This window comes from Anoplopoma fimbria, chromosome 9 (genome assembly GCF_027596085.1).
Source record: "Anoplopoma fimbria isolate UVic2021 breed Golden Eagle Sablefish chromosome 9, Afim_UVic_2022, whole genome shotgun sequence".
NCBI classification, from domain to species: Eukaryota; Metazoa; Chordata; class Actinopteri; order Perciformes; family Anoplopomatidae; genus Anoplopoma; species Anoplopoma fimbria.
In genome coordinates this window covers 7,318,224-7,340,285 of record NC_072457.1, presented here as the reverse complement: position 1 = coordinate 7,340,285, position 22,062 = coordinate 7,318,224, and the positions used below count along the sequence as shown (strand labels likewise).

Here is a 22,062-nt window from a genome sequence, read left to right as displayed (position 1 = left end):
ACTGGCCCATACTAAGTATCGTATACACACACACACACACACACACACACACACACACACACACACACACACTGACACAGGGGGTGCAGTCTAGTCTGACTCAACAACAAGTTCTACTTCAGAAATCAGTTTCCGCTCCTCTCCGAGATGAACGCTGTGCGACCTCCCTCTGTGTCCCTTATGAGTAAAAAGGCCTCTGAGCCCTGGATTATGTGTGCTTCATGTTAAACAATGTAGTATTTGTTCTGAACACAGCATGTAGTGTGTCATTTTACTCCCTCTGAACAAGCGCTTCCAATAGACTCTTCTCTCAAGACCAAAAGGAACACTTTACACCAGTTCTCCACCTTATTTGTATGTAGTAAACACAGATGGGGGCATGAGTGCAATATAGCTTTATACAGTATGACTTCTGCAGTTTGTATAACACACTGACTTGCCAGAGGAATGAGAAAGAACCGAAGAGGCAGTTTGGAAAAGTGCATTTTTGTGGTAGCCACAGTTACATTCTAGTGTAACCGTAAGGAGGAGGTTATGAATATTTAACATGTTGGAATTTGCCCTCAGAGACATTTTCTTGTATGCATTCACTGACTGTAAAGAAAAGTGAGTCTGCTTTGACCAGACAAAAGAACAGCAAGTGCTAAAACATCAGGGCTCTGCTGGTTTAACACGCCATATTGAGTTTCACTGCAGGCTATTTTTTCAAGGGTTTTCGCCGTATTGTGTTGATAAGTCGGGGCTAGACATGCTGCTCTGATCTGTTAGAGTTGAAATCCCTTTTAAATGTTTATCAGCAGCACTTGACCAGCACTTGACCGCTGGGTAGAACTCAAGGTGCTGTATGAAAAAGAAACCAAGTGACTAAACCATGTCACACATAATAGAAGATGGCCACAAACCTACAGTAGGTGTGAAAAAAGCAGGATCCGTTTCCACCATATAGATGTTGAGAAATATGTGATGCACATTTTCATGAAAATAAAGGACAATAGAGTTTTATCTTATCTTAGATATGGTCAGACCGGTCTAAAATGTATATTTATCACAATGTAATTGGGTCCTTGCAACCTACTCTACTGGTATTACAACAGTAGACAAATTAGATAAAAGACTCCTGCATTTCTTTCTGCCAGAAACAACCCACTCCACTGGGACTATTTCTGATATCAGAGAATCCACTAAAAGATACTCATTCCAGAGAGATAATTCTGCACCCAGGGGATATCCGAAAAGAGAGAAACTATTCCATTGAAGTTTGGGATGAAGTGTGATCAGTGAAATCAAGTGCAGTGCTGGCATCTAAAAGCATCTCCAATCCACATCCATTAACCATTAATCAGTCATACGCACCAACGCAGTCCTGTTGGAGTGCTAAAATAATTAGGAGTCTGATTGAAAACAAGCTGTGCCAGTAAATCTAATATAAAGGGCTGTAAAATCTGCTTTTCCTTTTTTTGGGTACATGTTTGGGTTCTTTTGTTGCGGACAGGACCCACTGAGTAAGAGTATTAACATTTTGACATATCAGCCAAGCCGCAAGTTTAATTACTTTTCCATCAAATTTGTAAGCATCTGAGAGAGAAAACAGTGGACTCTCAACTGTATCCAAATAAAAGGCAAAATAATATTATAATAATATTATTTACAGATGGACGGCATATTAAGTGGATTTGGTTGCAGATTCATCCAAGTTGCCCACTTTGAAAAACTTTACTACACATTCACATTATATGACTTCTTATATCAGAATCAGAATCAGCTTTATTGGCCATGTATGTGTATGCATACAAGGAATGTGACTCCGGTTTCTTCCGCTCACTAACGTAAATACACAGAAATAGACAAATAAACAAAAAAAACAAGTAGATCAAAGAAGCACGAAGCTAAGGAAAAACATTTAACTATTATCAATACAGAAATATAAAATGCAAAAGTATATATATGATCATAAAACCAAAAACAATGACAATGAAATGGAGATAAAAGTGCAATGATGCTTGAATAAATATGGAAAGCTTGTCACAGGATACTTTATGTACATGAGGTAGGTGGGATATGTATATGTATATCATTTTGAATTTAAGGGTTTATTGCATATGGATTTGTTCCTGACATAGAATGAATGACTAATTGTTCATTAGAGTGATGGTCACAATGGCATTTAGTGTCTTCAATAACTTCTCCTACACTAGCTTTATTAATATCCAAAACTGCAACAGAAAATATGTTGCTGAATGCATTATTACCCCAAAAGTGCAATCTTTCCCTCCTTTTCCATTTCTTTTCACATCATATACCAAAACATTGTACTATCCACCTCTATGTGGCTCAATTACCAGCTTGCCTTCACCTCCTCCACGTCTCTTATATGACCTTCATTACTGCCGTCTAGTGTCATGTCAAAGTGATTCATAATGGGATTAAAGCCAAAGAACTTACTAGAAATAAAAAAAAGTGTAATTATAATAAATCAAGAGAATGTTACATGACTGATCGTTAAGCTAATGCATTTTATAATATCACTTGTTCACTCTGACAGTAGTTTGTATTTAACACGCAGTCTGTTTTACATTCTGTTTTATGTCATTCTATCAGATTAATTTATGTTTGTCCAATGACTCCTACTACGTTGACTTTACAAAAACAAAATCATTACATGACAACTATAAGAAATTGACAACAATACATGTTTCTTGTTGTTTAATTGCAGCCCAAGCAATGTTTGAATATGTTTTGTAATGTTATATTATGTTTGTTATTTTATCCAAATGTTTGCACCACTACATTTTCAATTATATTCGTAGCTAACTGTTTGTGGACAAAACCAACAATTAAACTATGACTTTTAAGATGTCCTTAAAAAAACGCATTTGGATTGCTGTTCAAGCTGCTGATTACATAATGAGCCAGTAAATCTATTGCACATCTAATGAAGATTGCTAATAAGAGTTGAAATGTTGCACGGAAATGCACCACCAAACTGAGCTGCACTGTCATGAATAAATACAACGCTGTATTAATGCTCTCTTAAACAAATACAAGCACGCACACACACACAGCACACACACACACACACACACACACACACACACACACACACACACACACACACACACACACACACACACACACAAACGAATGGTGTTTTTATGTTGTTTATCCAAAAGCAACATTTCACTTTACATGAAAACCCATCTTCTTTCTCCAGCATCCAGAGCTACTGACTGAAGCTCCTTCATGCTGAGTAGAGCCGACTGCTCTGATATACAGACTGTCATCATTCATTTCCTGCCTCATTGACACATAAACTGATGGATTTAATATGTCGTAATTGCCTTCTGTCACTCTTTTTCTCCAAATCACCCGAATCCTGCTATACTTTCTCTCCTCTCCGCTCAGACCGATTGACGGCCTCGTGGTGTCATGGAAACGCGATGGGCGTCGTCTGGCCAGTGGGCGTCGGCTCATTATTCCTGCCCCGAACTCCTCCGACACAGGGTTATATGTTTGTGAGGCGTTGCTTGGCAACAGCACTGCCAAACCTGTGGAGGCAAGGGCACACCTCACTGTAATGGGTAAGAAAATAAAAAAAGGCCGGTCACTGTCGCACGCACACACACACACACACACACACACACACACACACACACACACACACACACACACACACACACACACACACACACACACACACACACACACACAGGCCTAACATGATTGTCCATGATTATCTCAGTCTGGCCTAACCCATCAGGCCTAATATCCTCAACATGTACCCCTAATTTCTATTTTAACCTCGCTCTCGTCTTTTCTTGTTCATTTCTGCTCCAGGCTCTGTTTTCCTTCTGTTTATTACTCCATTTATTCCTTATTTTGTCCTGGAAGCATGACAGTGAACACACCGCGGGCAGTTCACTGTCAACTACAGCACCGCTCGAGCTGAATCCATCGTCCACACTCACCAATCAACTCCCCCATGGTCACAAACCGCCGTTACATCCGTGTCCACTCTTAATTCATCCATGTTCGTTCACAAATACACGGCATGTGTGAACGCTTACACACATGCCGTGTAAAGTGGCACCGCGGACACACACACACACATACGCCTGTTTGCACGGTGGCTAAATTAGTTTTGTTCCCCGGAGTCGCCAGTCAATAAGAGAGGCACTCGGGGAAAAAAACAGGAGCACTCTCCTCACAATCCGCTCCTTTCCTCGACATGTGTGTGCGTAAATAGAAAACAACATACAGGCAGAGAGCGTGTGATTGATGAAGAGAAACTTTTCTTCCCTCCACCCCCACCCCCCCGGTTCATCAGCATCTTTTTTGATCTGCTGTGATTGTCGGAGCGAGGGAGCACCTAACGCAGGAGAGCAAACTACCCGAGCCTGAAGAACTCTCACTAGTCAGAAAAGACCTGCCTGAATATTTATATCCCACTCATTCTCCTTCTGTTCCCCCGCTCACCACCTACCGCCAATTTTTGTACCCTCTTTCTCTCTGTCTTTTGCCTCCCTCTCTCCATCTCTCTCTCTCTCTCTCTACGTTATCTTCCTTCATTAAGCCAACAGGGCTTTTAAGGCCTGCATGGCAGGGACAAAGTCTGCATGCATTCATATGTATCTGAGGAGCAGAGCCTGATGAATACATTGCTACTGATCCTCTTCTTCTGCTATGGGCTCAGCAGACCTTGATCCAATGAAAGGGATTCCTAAACAGAATAGTGTATGTGTCAGTGTGAAAGAAGGAGACAGCCTCAAAGGTATTCATTATTCAATTTCTCTTCTTCTCTGCCCAGATCAGCTAATCGGAATATGTATGATACTGCATACTGTACAGACGACTACTGGTGCAAACAACAAAATCTGTTGTTGTGCTCCATCTTTGTTTGGCATGCAGACAGCAGGGAATCCGCCGAAGCTCAAAGCTCTGAAAACCCAAACCACCAAACCACCCAAACACGCACCCCAAAATATGTTTTGTTGTATTTGTGCATGAAGGTCCTTGCACTCACCTGACAGAAGGCGAATAATGCACCCGTGTTATCGGTGTCACGCCACACGGCTGTTATTCATCTCTTGTTTTGCTGTTTTCTCTTTCTCTTGTCAAAAATCGTGCCGAAAATCCGCCGTGCTCAGTGAAGATAGAGGACGGCGTGAGTGGGTTTAAAAGTTACTACGAAACAGTAAAGAACTTTAAAGTCAAGAAGAATAAATGTAGCAACAACATGGGAGTCTACTGTGTAGCTGTTCACACACACACACACACACACACACACACACACACACACACAGACACACACACACAGCTTGATCAAACTTTTTGGGGGTTTATTGCCACCTTAGTTTAGCCATCCACTGTGTGAAGCAACAAGAATAGCAACAAATAACGCTGCAGGAAAGGGATTTTTTTTCTTAAGTACAACAGCATTAAAATAACAGCATAGTGTGAAAACATCTCTGATATACGTTATTATTAAACACGTGTGGAGCCGAGGGAAAAAGAAATGAATGCAATGAAACTTCCATTAACATGTCTTCACCTCGTTGGAGAAGAATTATATCTTTGTGACAACCAGTATACACATTCATTATTTAGTGCATACACTGGACATTTCATTTTCCTCTAAGTCATTTTTCAGTGAACAGGTGCTGCTACTGTGTGGAGCCACTTTACCAGAGAAACCAGACTGAAAAATGAATTATCCAGCCTGTCTGCCTTACCCCCCCCTCTGGGATTGCTGTGTCAATATCTCTCGCTAAATATTAACAAATGTTTTTGAAAGAAATGGAGCGTGCTTGCTTAATTTTTCATAACACGTAGCATTACAGTAACACACCAAAAGGCGGGTATTCACATTCAAATCCAAGGGAAAGCTTTGTCTCGCAGCTGCTGTCGGCGTTTAGAGCGACACTGGTGAAGATGTTTAGAGGGAGCAGTTATTGGCAGCGAAATGAAGCAGTTTAAAACGGGGGATTGTTTCCCTTGGGAAACTGGAAGAATGAGGTTTTCTGAGACTGTGTGTGGAAGTAATTTCACAGGGGCATATAGACAGAAATCCTGCCTTACAATGACACTCAAGACACTCAGGGCCAAGAGGGGGGATCCATTTTTATTCAGTGAAGGGTTTTCCACTCTAAGTCTCTCCTCTATTAAAGAATAAATACTTGTAGAGGGCGAATTCAACATTCTTAGTTCAAGACATTTCTTCAAAGCTGCTCTATGATTGAAGTTTTGAGTCCTTTTTTGACGACTTATTAGTACAAGTTCAAGCGTGTTGCCAGCAGCAGGGGTTGTTCTCAGTTTTTGCGTTTTGAGATGCTTATTTTTTAATCTGTGTGAAGATTCAGAATGTGCTTCATATTTGAATGCTTTACATTTTGTCCCTGCAGAGCTGCCTTCTCTAACGGCTCTACCTAAGAGGAAGATCCTCGCTGACCTCGACAGGAATGTAGATATCCCCTGCCTGGCTACAGGTACACTGAGCGTGTGTGTGTGTGTGTGTATGTGTGTGTGTGTGTTACTATACAGATACTTAAAGGATTGGTTAACATATCTCAAAGCGTGTCTTAAAGCAAAACTCAGATGCTCGTATGTGCATTGAAAGAGTTATTGGTTGTGTTTATAACTTCTCCGGTCCTCTGGCTGTGAAAGGATCTGTTCCTAAAGCGATTCCAGCGTAAGAAACGGGCGACAAAATCCTCAGTCCTCATTCTGTGTCGAAATGCATCCCGCCAAAAGTAATATAACGTCTCAGCAGTCTGAGTTATTCATGTCAAGTGGGTATCTTGCAAAGCTGAGCTGTGGTGGATGGATAGGAACACATACAGGAGATATTGTATGGTGCAAAACACCATCACGTTGAAGGATGCCCACCTGATTTGACAAATTCAGACTTCTGAGACTTTGAAAAGTGCATTTTGTTTTCACAGAGAGTTATTTCGTCCCCTTCTTCCGATATCGGAATTGCATTAGAAAGGGATTTCTTCCCGACCTGTATGGAGAGGATTCATGATTACAGCAATGAATGACTCTCTTAATGCACATGTGAAGGTGTGAGTCTTGTTTTAACGTATACTTTAAGGTCTCAGTATGCTTAAAAACGCACTAGCTGAAAAGCTTAAACCAAGCCTAAACTGGGTGGTACTGCCTGTGGATGTGTTACCTGAGGGGGATGACATCACCTGAGAAACCTGCAGTCACAGAGAGAGGCAAGACACAATTACGTTGTAATCATACCGAGGTTCTAACTCTGCAAGTAGATGGGTCATGAACTGAACTGATTCCTCACATGAAAACAACGTACCTTTATGCAGTATTTCATACTTGACACTGTCTGTTTATTTTAAGTATTTACTGCCCAGGGTGTATCAAGGTGACTTTATCAACCTTACATTATGTTGAGGTTTGGTGTCATTCATTGTATATGTGTTTGCATTAGTTTGAAGGCTTCTTGAAGAGTGACAATATACCTGTGACAGTTCAAGCTCAGATCAAGCCCAAAAGTTGCACTGTTGTTAAAGATTCTTGTTATTAAATAGTACAATAATAATAATAATTATCTTATAAAATAAATGAAAACCGAAAAGCTTTCGTTTAAAGAGCATGCTTTTTGCACTCACATGTTTAGTGCAATCAAAAAAGGTCAACAGATGAGTAAAGACTGGAAAACATTTTATAGTTAAAATGTCAAATTATTAAATTAATGAATAAAAATGAATAGACGTAGAAAAATTTAAAGACAGAAAAGATCATTTGAAAGACAGATGTGGGACCAACATAAAATGCTGTTAAATAAGAAAGGCTTGTCGAAAAAAATATGTTTTTAATGATGCTTGAAAATGTCAACTGAGGATGTGCCTCCCTAATGAAGGGACATGAAAACATTTAAATTAGCAGAGGTGGACACAGCTCTAAAACCTTACTACATACTCTCCCTTCTCTCTCTCTCTCCCACACACACAAACACACACTGAGCGAGTGTGTTCCTCCTCAGTAATCTGATACAGTGGCAGTGTAATTAAATAGCCGAGGCCTGAGGGTAGGAAGAGAGGGATGGAGGCTGGGAGGAGGTACGAGGGACGGAGGAGAAGACACATGGAGTGCAGAGTGACGGAGTGAGCCAGACAGGGAGGGCGCGAAAAATACTTCACACGTGTCTGAGAAAGCTTGACATCAACAGATTGAGGGAAAAGTGTGGACTTCATCTCTCCTTCCCACACACTCACACACACACACACACACACACACACACACACACACACACACACACACACACACACACACACACACACACACACACACACTGGTGTGCAGGGTTGAGATAGAATAATTGCATTAGCCCGCTGCCTGTCATATCTGGCATGTCTGTCAGACAGCTGGCAGCCGATAGTAGCGATATTCTATGTGCTGCTTTTGTCCACATCTTTTATTTATAACGTATTTTGGCCCCTTCTGCCACCCTTACCCTACCGTCCATACCATCAAATCAATATATTATTAGCAGTCATTATGCCCACATGCATAATTATAGGGAGCCAGTGGATGAAAGAGAGGGAAGATTGGTGAGTAAAGAGTGTGTGGCTGTTTTTAATGGGAGTTGGAGCAGTTTACTCTGCAGTGAGGTCAGCTGGCTTGTTGAGTGAATTTTCTCCCTCCTGTGTGTGCCTTCTTGTTTCGTGTACATGCACTGGTGTAGGTGTGCCCCAGCCCAGGATAGAGTGGTACAAGGACACGGTGCCTCTTTCCAAACTGGCCAACCCCAGATACAAGGTCAACGCGGTGAGCGGGCTGACGGTGCGCCGGGTGCAGCCAGGAGACGGCGGAATATTCCAGTGCTTCGCCCGCAACGCTGCCGGGGAAACTCAGGCACACGCACAAATCCTCGTATCCAGTGAGTTTGTCTGAAACACTACACAATACAACACATTAGTTTCCACTTATATAAACACAACTTTTTTGGCTCATTCAGTTTCCCTTGATGCCACATTCCCTTTAAATGTCTTTCTTCTGTATACAATACAGAATTTACTCTCCTACTATACTATACCTACTATACTTTGTCTCCTTTTTTTGTCTATTCTCTTTCTGGACTGCAACTTGGTATGTTTTTTTATCATCGATTGGTGTCCAGATTAATTTCTCAACTGATCTTTGAATTGCTTCGACTCTAAAAGTAAAGAGAAAATAATTCTTGCTTAAAAGTTGCAGATTATTTAAGATATTATTGATTTAGCTTTTTGTTTCAGCAGTATGTTTCTGACCTTCCTACTTCACATCCTCTACATTTGGCCTTTCCATACATGGAGACAACCGTCATTAACTTTCATTTAAAAACCAAATGCCTAGAGTGCTGCTTTGCCTTTCAAAGTGAGTTTGAGTTGTGTTTGGGCTGTAAAATAGAGCTAACTTCTTCTTCTGTGTTTTGGCTGTATGACAAACCAACCACAGACTGTTTAGTTTTTTAAATTAAAGTGAGTCAGTCGAAAACACTCTGCCTGGACTCGATAGCTCGTAGTGCGTGTCAGCTGCAGACGTCTGCACGTACTGTTATATTTGTCTCAGTAGAGTTACTCTGTTTAGTGAGTGTTGTAATTAAAAGTCCCCATGGAGCTTCAACACCACCACCTTCCTCAATTATGCACACGCACGTAGTACGCGGTAATGAATTAAGCCTCCATTGATCAAAGAGGAGGCGTTTGTGTTCAGATCAACACTGTCATTCTTTACTTTTTACTATTCTTTTGTTTTCCATTAGCCTCAGTGGCCTTCTGACTTCGTTCCTCTCACACTCTCTTCCTGTGTTTCAGGTGCGCACCCCGTTTTTGCACTCCCTCCGTCCGACCAAACGGTAACTGACGGGACCACAGCCTTGTTTATCTGCCAGACCAACGGCGCTCCAAAACCTGCCATCACCTGGAGGAAAGGTAGCAGAACACGCCCTCTGCGACTCTAACACGCTGACATGATGTGTTTTATAATTGAAAACATGCTCAATGTCCTTGAGACTGTGTTATCATTTTCTCCCTGTAGGATCACAGGTCTTGGCCAGCGGCTCCGTCCAGGTTCCCGGGTTCACGCTGTTGCTCTCAGGTGGTTTGCAGATTCAGCCAGTCAGCTTCCAGGATTCAGGAGAATACACATGCATCGCCTCCAACTCAGAGGGGACCATCAACGCCAGCTCCACGCTCACCGTCTGGAGTAAGAGACACACACGCACTTTGCACACAAACAAAAATACATTAAACTGCTCGATATACATTTGCTAAACTGACTAAAACAGACATGGAACACTAATTTATCCGTAGCTGTCAAATCCAATAGCTCGGGCTGGGGAACAGCAGTGTGATTGGTTATCGATACGGTGGGCTGGTGTAATGGTGAAGTAATCATCTGATTGGCCGAGTTAGAGGATGATTGATTAGCTGGTAAACTTATCGATTGGCTGAGTTTTTTTGTATATATATATAAACCTTGACAGCTTCAGATTAAATACTGTTGAATTAGTTTAATCACAGGTCTCAGACGAGCACTATGATGTATGAAAACTATACCCATCTATTGGAGACCCTGGAACATCCCAAATATACCTAAATAACAGAGTTACTGACATAATAGATGCTCTCTACTTTGCTTCCATTTATCACTTTTTCTCTTTTGGTTATAAAATTGAATCCTGAATCCAACAAAGCACAAATAACATGATAGACTAGGTAGTTTCAAACAATTTTAAGTGTGGGTTTGTGTGTGTGTGTGTGTGTGTGTGTGTGTGTGTGTGTGTGTGTGTGTGTGTGTGTGTGTGTGTGTGTGTGTGTGTGTGTGTGTGTGTGTGTGTGTGTGTGTGTCTCCAAGAGAGGAACCCTGCTTGTGTGCTCTTTAGCTTCAATAGTTTAGGGCTGCCAAATAATTGATTTATCAGTATTCTGGAGCAGCATACATTTAAATGTATGTATACTGTGTCATGTATACATAAGAGAATAATAATCAAATTTAATTTCAGCCTGTAAATTTATCTACATCTTTGTCACTGATCCTACTCTTCTCTTTCTCATGTTTCTTTTGCAGCCCGTACAGTCATTTCTGTGCCTCCTACAGACCAGCGTGTCATCAAAGGAACCACTGCTATTCTGGACTGTAATGCTACACATGACCCCAGAGTCAACATCAGGTACCTGCTTGTCTTTTTGTGTGTTTACATACATGCATACTAACTCACAGAGTGGCTGCTTCTGTTTTCTATGGATTCCTGTGTGTCTGTAAATACAATCAGCATACAGTACATGTCCATGCATTCCTCCTCTGTTGCAGCTTCAGGTGGGATCGAGGTGGCATGCCGGTCCGTCACACCAACGGGGGCCGTGTCTCCATGCGCCAGGGCTCTCTCACTATCGGCCAGACGTGGTCAGGTGACATCGGGGATTACACCTGTACCGTGACATCACAGGCTGGTAACGATACTCGCTCTGCACGCCTCGAAGTCATGTGAGTTCAAAAAGTTTTGACCATGTCAATATGATTTCTGATTTTGTTACCTTTCGGATTATCGGGTATAAGCCTGCAGTTGGCTGTCGGGTTTCCACCATCGTTCTTCTCCCTGTGTGCTATCTGCACTATTATCTATTTATTTTGCACAGGCACGGTCGCTACATCCTTTGCTTAGAGACACCCAAGACGATTGTGATTTGTTTTTAATTAATACAAACAAACAAGCCAGAGCGATTTTCCTCCTATAGCAGAATGATAATATGTGGAGCCGAACCTTTCTTTACATTAACACAGTGCTGAGGATATAAATCAGCTGAACACATTCAGTCAGATCCAGTCTAGCTGTTCCCTTCTTTTCTACTCTTTGTGCTAAGATAGGTTGACTAGCTGCTGGTTGTATCCTGAAGCACACTGCACAATTTGTTCTGCTGTACATGTTGTATACATTTTATGTTACTGATCATTCTCATTCTTCTTGCCAGATTTTACATTATTTATGTATTATTTACATAATACAGAACAGGCATTGATCCAACAAAGCTATATCCAACAACAAATATTGACTATGCAGAACATATAATCCAGGAGCAGAAGCACATGGATAATTTGAAACACTGACAAACACAAAGAAAGAATTAGTGTCAACTTATTTCAGTGGTTATGAGATGAAATAATTGCTTGTTCCTAACAGTAGCCATGTTCTTTCAGGGGTCAGACACCTTCTAAACCAAATACTTTTCTCTACATTAAAACTGTAAGGTGTGAGAATGTGGCTTGTCAGTGTGAGTTATTATTAGACGGTAGTAATCGTGGTGTAAGGTCATATCTGCTATCAGGTACCCTGTACATGCAGTACCCTCACTGCTGTGTGAAACCACATCAGTCTTTGAGTGTAAAACTAGTCTGTGTGCCTGTCTGCCTCCACTGTGCTCATGTGAACACACATTCCACACGTGTCACATTGTGTGTTTGGTATGAACGGGCATTCCTGTCGCTCAGATGAAAACACGGCGAACACCTATTTCAAGTGTATCCCACGCTCCGACCCACACAGACTCATTACAGCCGCTGTGAGAGATAGTAGTGGGCTTTATATATTAATAGGTACTTGCATATTATATTTATAAAAGGCACTTATGATATATTAATACAATTGCAGGGTGGGAGAGAGATAGAACATGAGTCCGCATCCTTCTGAATTATACAGCCTGAGAGGTCAAACTCTGAGGGAGGAAGCGAGTCTCTGTGTATGGACGTGCGAAACAAATTGGGAACGAGGGGATTTCTGTCCGTCCGTGTGTGTGTGTGTGTGTGTGTGGTCGGCGCGCGCATCCACGCGTGTGACTGACATTCTCGTTAGCTCAGTATCAGTGGGTCACGTAGGTTAACAGACGCTGGCGGCTGAGGAGACAGACTAATTACCAGCAGGTTATTGGTTCAACTCCCGCAAGACTCATCCATGTGTTCCTGAGTGTGTGTCCGTGCGTATGTGTGTGTGCGTGTGTTTTGTGTGAGCTGTGTGAAGGTAGTAGCTGCTCCAACATTCTCTAAGCTCATCCATTAATTAATATGATCATGTCAACTCTGAAAAGAAAACATCATTCTCATTCTCCGCCTTCTTCACCACCGGCCTTGCTTCTTCTTGGTGGAGTGGGAGTCCATTTGGACTTATTGTATTTTGCCGAAGTTTCTGGTCAGTCGGGAAAACAAGTATTAGCCTCGACTTTATCCTCACTTCACCTTGTTCACTGTCGCTGTCTGTTTGGAGGAGCTGTCTGAGCCCGGCACACGGGGGAAACTCCGACACAGAGGCAGAAGCAGCGTGGCCACAAATGTCGGCAAAACATGTCTCAGCATCATTTTTTTATGTTTGTTCAGCTTAATCACTGTGAGAAAACTTGCACCCGACTCTTATAAACGACCCTGCCGTTCATTCTGGCATCATGTTGGATAAAATGTCGATCAAGTTCTTATGAAAGGAGCGCGCATGTAAACACAACTGGCAATATCGAGATTGTCAAAAATGATCGCAGTCATATATATATCGTAATAATTCGATAACGTAATTATCGTGACAGGCCTCCTCCACTTACCTCTCTTCCTCTCACTTTGTGTTTTTGTTCCAATCATTTTCTGACTTCGTACCCACCTGATATTTCATAAAACCACACACACATCAAAAAACTTGGTATCGTCTGATGAAATTACCAGCTGGCAGCTTGACAGCGTAGACACACATCCATGATTGTTTAGAAATAATGAATGTGCTTATGAATATGACATGCATCTCGTGTAGGCACAAGGGAAGTGTGTCTGTCCTTATGCTTTCAGTGTAAATGTGTTTGTTTCGTTCTTGCATGTGGTCTCTTATCTCTGCTAGCACCTCTAGCATTCACATAGAGCGACACTGAGATCTGCTTTCCATTCACTCTCCTCCTCCAAGCAAACAGTTTCTGAGCTATGATGCTCTAAAATTGGTATAATCAAATGTCTGGACACTCTTTATTGCACTCATGAATATATTTGTTTTTCTTTCGTTGTTATTAACATGGCAGGTATGCACAAATATCCACAGGGGGTGGCCAAATGTCTGGAGAATATCTTTTTAATAGATGTGATGAGATGTATATTTGCTGTCGTGCAGAACACGTACAGAATTAATTATCACAATATAAATATGCAAACCACAGACATGTTTAAAGGATGTCTCCCTCTGGAACTGATCCCTGACCAGACCGTTGATCCAACATGGGTGTCAGAGCCAACAGTGTTCCACCACACATATCTATTAGATAAACAGGAAACAAATATCTTTCTAATGAAAAGTTTCGGCACTTTGTCACTGACTTCTCAATGAAACACACATGCATAGATGTGTAATTACATATTCAGACACACTCTTTTGTCTAGGGAAATATGCTTATTTGCTTTCTTGCCAAAAGTGAAACAAGAAGATTGATATTAACATAAGAGTGGTATCATGTCTGGACAGTAACTTAACTCAATGTATTTTATTTGTTTAATCCATAACAAATATGTAAAATTGTCAATTTGTGGTTTTACTTGGGTTATGTGCTATTTCTTGGTCAGAATCAGTACAGTCACCTCCTGCAGTCTGCTCTTTGCCGAGAAAAACTAGGTCACATACTTATGTACTTAACAAGAATTCTTATTTTAACCCAAACCATGATCTTTTCCTTAACATAACAAAGTAGGAACATTCCACAATGGTAAATCAAAACTCACAGTTCTGATAGTATCACAGTTTTGAGTCATGGATTGGATCAGCAGGAAAAAAAAGGGGGCAAATACAACTTTTTAGAGATTGAATAAAATGATGAAGCAGAGCAGACAGCTAGCAACTCGCATTGCACCCACCTGTCACTCAAACTGATCATCAAGCCTTTATATAAATTAAACAGCTAAGTTATACATAAATACACCCGCCGTACAGTTGTCATGAACAGGATTATTAGCTATAGAGACAAACATTTTTTTGTTGTTCCAGGTAAAAGATGTTTATTTCTGCTTTAAAACTGGACCGTTCTGCCTCAGGTGGCCATTTGAGGAAGTGCAGTTTATGGCCCTTCTGCCTTCGCTGCTTTTGTTTCACACTTATGATCCGTAAACTATGCAAGTGATTCGCTTTAAGGGTAATTTATGTTGTTTGGGAGTCATAAGCAAACAACCTTTCCAGTTGCTTGAGGATGTCTTGCAAGAAATAGTCCAGCAAATAAAATAACCCTGTAAATCCACATCTGATCATTGAGTGTAAGAGTTGATGGTAAATGTACATTTTTCTCTCTTCAGTGAGCTGCCACACTCTCCTCGCTCCCTGGCGGCCCGTCTCAATGACTCTGACTCCCGCTCCGTCCTCCTCTCCTGGCTACGGCCCTTTGATGGGAACTCCCCACTCCTGTACTACCTGCTGGAGCTCTCTGAGAACAGTAAGTGTGTGTGTGTGTGTGTGTGTGTGTGTGTGTGTGTGTGTGTGTGTGTGTGTGTGTGTGTGTGTGTGTGTGTGTGTGTGTGTGTGTGTGTGTGTCCGGGCACACTTTATAGTCCCTGAGCGACAAACAGCTGTTCACTTGCTGTCTACCAGGCAGGGACACACTCTCATTAACAAGAGACAGACATATGGAGAATGGTGTTGCTGCGTAAATGTACATCCAGGTTCCCTATAAATAAGCTCTTATTCTCCTCCCATCCTCACGCTCTCTCTCTCTCTCTTCTCTCCCTCTTTCTCTCACGCTCTCTCTACCCCAGATGTTTTAACAGCAGGCTGGTGCTGTGTCACCTGTCAAACGAGAAATAGAGGGAGAGAGGAGAGAAGGATTGAGTAATAGAATGACAGGAGAAACAGATTGGAGGGAGATGGCTGTAGAGTCCCTGTAAGTCCTGCTGTAAGCTAATCGGATGGATTGGATTGTTAAACGCAGAGCCGAAAAAAACGCTTTGCACGTGGCTTTGAGAGCTGGACCGATGGACAAATGTAAAAATGTTCACGTAGCTTGACATTTTCAGTACTCTTAATTCTGATCATTTTTTCCTGAGACAGCAGAAACATAACTGCAAGCCTCCTGCTGTTACCATTTCAGCAGCTGCTCTGTAGCGTCTACTAAAAAGTACTCTAAAGTAATGATAGTCTAGTTGATTTCAGTAAAGACTGAATCCAGACGGTGAGGAATGGACCAGAGTTTTGTGCACACTGATTACCCGCTATGTGTGTGTGTGTGTGTGTGTGTGTGTGTGTGTGTGTGTGTGTGTGTGTGTGTGTGTGTGTGTGTGTGTGTGTGTGTGTGTGTGTGTGTGTGTGTGTGTGTGTGTTCCTAACTTAGGCTACCTTTGAGGACACATTTCACATAAAGACAAAGTTAGTTGGAGACGGTTTGTCCTATTGGAGACAAAAGCTGTTTCCCTATTAAGGTTAGTTTAAGGGTTAAGGTTAAGCAAGCAGTGTTATAGTTATGGCAAGTCACCAGGAAATGAATGTAAGTCAATGTAATGTTCCCACAAGTGTACTTACTAGATATTGTTTGTGTTATTTGATGTTTTGGATTTTATCTTAGAGAGAATGGGCCATTATGAATGCAGTTTATTTTGAAGTCAGACAGTGGCTCTAATACACCCAATGGGCCGGCTCACACACACACACACACACACACACACACACACACACACACACACACACACACACACACACACACACACACACACACACACACACACACTGTCTTACTCTCTTACACATCCAAGCATGTGGTGCGATGATAATAGTGCATCTGTCTGTGATATCTTCAGGAGAAAGAGAAGTGAGATAACCTGGCAACACACTGGCAACAATATTAAGACGCACCTGTGTGTCTTTAATAATCTCCCTCTTCCCCCCAAACTCCTTTTTGTTGCATCCTTAAATACTGTTATTTATTTATAATTCCCTCCAGCCTTCTCCTTTTCTTCCTACCTTTCCTCCTTTATCCTCTCCTCCTCCCTTCCTTTCCCTTTGATTAATGGTCCCTGAGTGTCCCTGTGTCTCTGTTTGTCCTGCCCCAGCCAGATATTATCAGCCTCTAATCTTTGTGTCCTCTGTCTAGACTCACCGTGGAAGGTCTACCTATCAGAGGTCGATCCAGTGGTGTCCGAGGTATCTGTGGGCGGGCTCACACCGGCCAGGACCTATCAGTTCAGGCTTTGTGCCGTCAACCAAGTGGGCCGGGGTCAGTACAGCGCGGAGACACAGAGGTAAGACACACATTCAGTAACTCACACACACACACACACACACACGGGGACACACACTAACCACTACCAGCTTTATTAAATACATATTTCACAACCCATCTGGTGAAGCCACACTGGTACTGCACTGATGTTTTCAAAAGAGCATGGAATCATTTCTTTTTTTCATGTAGAACATGCTGTGATGTGTGAGAAATAGTTTTTCTGAGCCTTTTCCACCTCTGTGTAATGGACTCGGTCACACTGCCTTACACAAACTGGGAATGAATAAACTGGAACCTGGAATCAAAAGGCATAGTGTTTACACACCCACACACGTGTGTATCTAGCTGTGCGTGTGTGTGTGTGTTTGTGTGGGTAATAGCGTGTATTTGCCATTAGCATGGATATGGACCTGGGATTCAGAATGTGGATGAAACAAGGATGGATTTTAACCAGGCGAGGCTAATAAAGAGTCCCTTTTTGTTTAGAATCCATTTCCTTTGCAATGAGCAATTTAAATACATCAAATCAATGCTGTGGATGTCTACGTGGCATGTGTGTGTGTGTGTGTGTGTGTGTGTGTGTGTGTGTGTGTGTGTGTGTGTGTGTGTGTGTGTGTGTGTGTGTGTGTGTGTGTGTGTATGTGGGTATTTCCCTGCCAGTCTCCTTCCACTAAAATAATGAAATTAACTGCCTATGTGTGTAAAGAGGATGGATTTGACCTGAAAAGTAAATAGACTGCCGCGCAGATGTTTTATGTCTGTGTGCGTGCGTGTGCGCGTGTGTGTTTGTATGTTTATCCCAAGAGAAAACACTAATGGGGGTGATTATGATGCCTTAGCACTGATTGAACAGGAAAGAGTGAGAGAGGGGTGGAGGAGGCGTGGCAGGTCTCCTAACAATTTTGCTCCCCCGAATACACACATGCTACAAATCTCTGACACTCGCACACACACACACACACACACAACACGACAGATGTGGCTATGTATTCTAAAGTAAACGGTTTCGTGAGCGGTTCTGTTTGGCTGTAGAGAGTGACCACAGTCAGGAGCCAGTTGTGGTTCTGCCAAATAGTCTCTCAGTAACGACAGCGGCTGTGAACGCTGCCGTCACACATCCACACACCTCAGATTACACTCTCCTCTCAGTTTCCCTCTGTTCTGCTTTCACTTCTTCTATTTTTCTGTCCCTTCTGAATCTCTCTCTCTTCTCCTTTTATTCCAAATTGTTCTCACTTATCCTCTTCAGCTTATTGTCCGTCATTGTTCCTCTTCCCTTCCTGAGCCTGTCTTCTTCTCCCGCATGTACCAGCAGCATTGTTTGTGTCTGACGCAATCCACAGTCCAAAGTTTGGTTGTTAGAGGCGCTGGAGAATAGGTTGCATTGATCCTAAATGAAAGACTGGCAGACAGACAAGTCATCACTTGCGAGTGTATCACAGCAGATGGATGCGTCTCAGTGTTTGTCTCATACGTCTCATAAACACGCGCACTCTGCTTTTCATCTGCTGGGCGCTTGCCTGGATAACACACGCGCTCACAATGAGCAGCCGCCGGATGCCAAGGCGCGTGCTGCACTTGACACGCAGGGTAGAGTGAAGCAGAGGAAAAAAAAAAAAAATGTTCTGCAGAAGCTCTGAGCTCCAAATGAGAAGGATGACAAAATGCAGTAATGTGGAACGGGACAGAGAGTGAAGGAGAAGCTTCTAATATTGATGACAAAAAGCCCTTATTAAAGTTTGAACTTCCAGCTGCTTCTGCACTCCACCATTTTGTTCTTGTCCTGAAAAGGATCTTTATTCCTAGCTTTAATTCAAACTTCATAAGTTTTTTCTTTCTTTTTTCTCTTTGCTCCCAACTAACTAATCCTCCCTTCGCTTCCTTTCATTCAAGAGAGTGCACAGGGACGCTAAGACAAAGTGTCCTAGGAGATGAACAAACACTAAGAGTGTATGAATGCTGGTGAGCAAAGCTTAAAAACATTACCTCTTAATGCAAAAATCTCTCTGTGAGAATCCAATTATACCATCTGGAGTGTCACACACACAGACATATGTTCATGCATGACCTCCGCTCACGCCATTACCATCTTTAAAGAGGACGCGTTATCAGAGGAAAGACAGATTATGTATTAATGCCTTTAACTCCGGGCATCAGGAGAAGTTTAAAGCATCTGTCTCAATTCTCTTTGCCTTTGCTGTCATTTTTTCTTTTTTTATTCCAGCTGTTCGGTCAGAATCAGAACACATCAGCCTTTAACACTGGGCGTGTGATGAAATACTCTCTCACTTTCTACTTCTATCACACACACACACACACACATGCACACACAAGCACTAATACACACACAAATAAATAAATGCTGTAGCAGCTTTGTGAGATGTAAAGATTTACAGGAGATTTGTCCGGTGCTTTCCAGCAGGTCAATCTTGAATAATGTATCTGTGTTTAACTGTGGCTGCAGCTCTGTTGATGGTGCCTATAGCATAGTGAGTGATTTATTTACTTTAAACTTTAAAGAGGAAACATAAAGACAATTTCAGCAAGAAGGCTTACACCGACTAAAGCTCTGCCAGATATTGTTTGTCCAGCAAAACAACCGAGATTACGGGCATTACTTCAATTTGCTCTTTTCTTCGCTGTCAACATGCAGACAATGTAGAAAGAAAAACAATATTGGTTTAGTCACTTCTTGCTGTGTCCCCATATGCTGCGTAGCCCCCTTAGTCAACATTTTTTGAAAAGGAGGTAATAAGCTACAGCTACATGTAACTGGGCAGATTTTTATTCATTTATTTAGTGTTTATTTTATTCATAGTTTAAACATCCAGGATGCTCCCATGGAGATTTAAAGTCTCTTTTCAGAGTGAAAGCAAGACGGCAGCATTAAAGTCACACACATAAACTCACAAATGAGAGACTTAAAAACAAAACACCTAAAAGTTAAAAACAGCATGAACCATTTCACAGAAAATGGACAAGTTACAGCCTGAAAGAAAGCAGCAAAAGCATCAACTAATGGGTTAGCAGTGTGGATTAGTAACAGGAAAAGTACATTTAGCATTCAAATTGTCCTTAATCCTGTTTTTATAATCGTCCATGCTTGTAAAATAATCTAGTTATAATGACTCTGTACAAACACAAAAAACTCTTTCATGCTGAAAAGAAGGACATACTGTATACAATTTGTGTGCATGAAGAAGGTTGCAAGTGATTTAGGCGTCAGTAGAGAACATAGATTAGAAGGTAGTTTGTGTAATTCGGCTTTATAAAGAAAAATGTACCAGTGTTCCATTTTACTGTTGTATACGGAGGATAAACCTGCATTCCTGACAAACTTTATCGATCTCTGAGGAAACCTGGATTGGAGACAAATCATAACACAGCATGATTCACTGAATCTAACATTTTCATAGAGGATTAATTTACATGCATGTGTACATTACATTACATTACATTACAGTCATTTAGCAGACGCTTTTATCCAAAGCGACTTACAGGAAGTGTATTCAACATAGGTATTCAAGAGAACTACTAGTCACCAGAAGTCATAAGTGCATCTCCTTTCTTAAACAAGCATCTCAAAGCATAAACCAGAGTAAAAGTATAGTGCAGAGGCAAATTACTACGAAAACAATAATTGCAACAGACTAATCCGAATATAGTAAGTGCTACAAACTACTACGAATAGGATAAGTGCAGTAAACAAATACAAATTCAATAAGTGCAGCGAACTGATACGAATACAGTAAGTGCAACAACTAATACGAATGCAATAAGTGCTACGAGGAAGGCTCAGGGTAGTACTTCATGAAGAGGTGAGTTTTCAGCCTGCGCCTAAAGATGGGCAGCGACTCTGCTGTCCTGACGTCAGTGGGGAGTTCATTCCACCACTGAGGGGCCAGGACAGAAAAAAGCTGTGACCGGGTGGATCGGCCGCAGGGACCTCTGAGCGACGGGGCAACCAATCGCCCCGAGGCAGCAGAGCGAAGTGGTCGGGCGGGGGTGTAGGGTTTGACCAAGGCCTGGAGATAGTAAAATATAATATCTGATAATCTATTGCTGATAAAACCGTTGCTTGAATTAAATATGTCCTTGTTTTCCATTGTTTCCTTTCAGCATCTGTTGCTATAATGGAAACCTAACTTCACTCTTGAGTTTTTTCATAAGACACATATGATTTTTTAAGACAGATTGTCATTTATACGTTATTTAGATCCAACAGATGCCAAATATTTAAGAGGGGATGAACATGAATATTAACCAGACTCAACTCACAAACTTTACAAGAGACAGAACCTGTTGAGATATAGCTTATGTAAGTGTCTTAAGCGGCTCCTCACTGTTCTCCACTCTTCATCAGCTTCCTTGTTGCTAACTCACATGTCACTTAACAAACCAATCAGAAGCTTAGACAGAGGTGAATGTGTAGAACACCACAGATGTAGATTCAGAAGATTATTGTTAGAGTTATAAAGTTACTAATACAAATATTTGAATATGTAAATACTTCAGTGTTAACAATGTATATTTTTTGTTAAATGAACTCATACATGTATTGACTTAACTTCACTTCTAAATCTTACACACTTCTAAGCATATTAGGCTGAACAAAATGGAAAATATAGTTCTGTTTAAAGTAGAAAACAATCTATCTTCAGACCTCCACCTTGAACCCACACTTGTTTCAATGCAATAATGTTTTTAAACAGATTTAGTGCAAAAGGCTTCTATAATAACTATTGCATTTTGTACTGGTGAAGTCATTTTTTTTGTGCCATTTTTAAGAGTTATCTCATTAACCTACAAAATAATAGGGTCAGCTTTTGTTTCCATTTCACTCATTAGA

General features: G+C 41.5%; 1 protein-coding gene across 1 annotated transcript in view; it reads left to right on the top strand.

The window, feature by feature from the left end:
• LOC129095493 (protein sidekick-1-like) overlaps positions 1 to 22,062 on the top strand; it is a 233,084-nt gene that overhangs the window by 149,630 nt on the left and 61,392 nt on the right. The window contains exons 8-16 of the mRNA XM_054603956.1: positions 3,403 to 3,578; positions 6,399 to 6,482; positions 8,705 to 8,899; positions 9,816 to 9,932; positions 10,039 to 10,206; positions 11,071 to 11,173; positions 11,314 to 11,487; positions 15,301 to 15,437; positions 17,085 to 17,232. Coding sequence (XP_054459931.1) covers positions 3,403 to 3,578; positions 6,399 to 6,482; positions 8,705 to 8,899; positions 9,816 to 9,932; positions 10,039 to 10,206; positions 11,071 to 11,173; positions 11,314 to 11,487; positions 15,301 to 15,437; positions 17,085 to 17,232 — 1,302 coding nt within the window. The remainder of the gene's footprint in view (positions 1 to 3,402; positions 3,579 to 6,398; positions 6,483 to 8,704; positions 8,900 to 9,815; positions 9,933 to 10,038; positions 10,207 to 11,070; positions 11,174 to 11,313; positions 11,488 to 15,300; positions 15,438 to 17,084; positions 17,233 to 22,062) is intronic.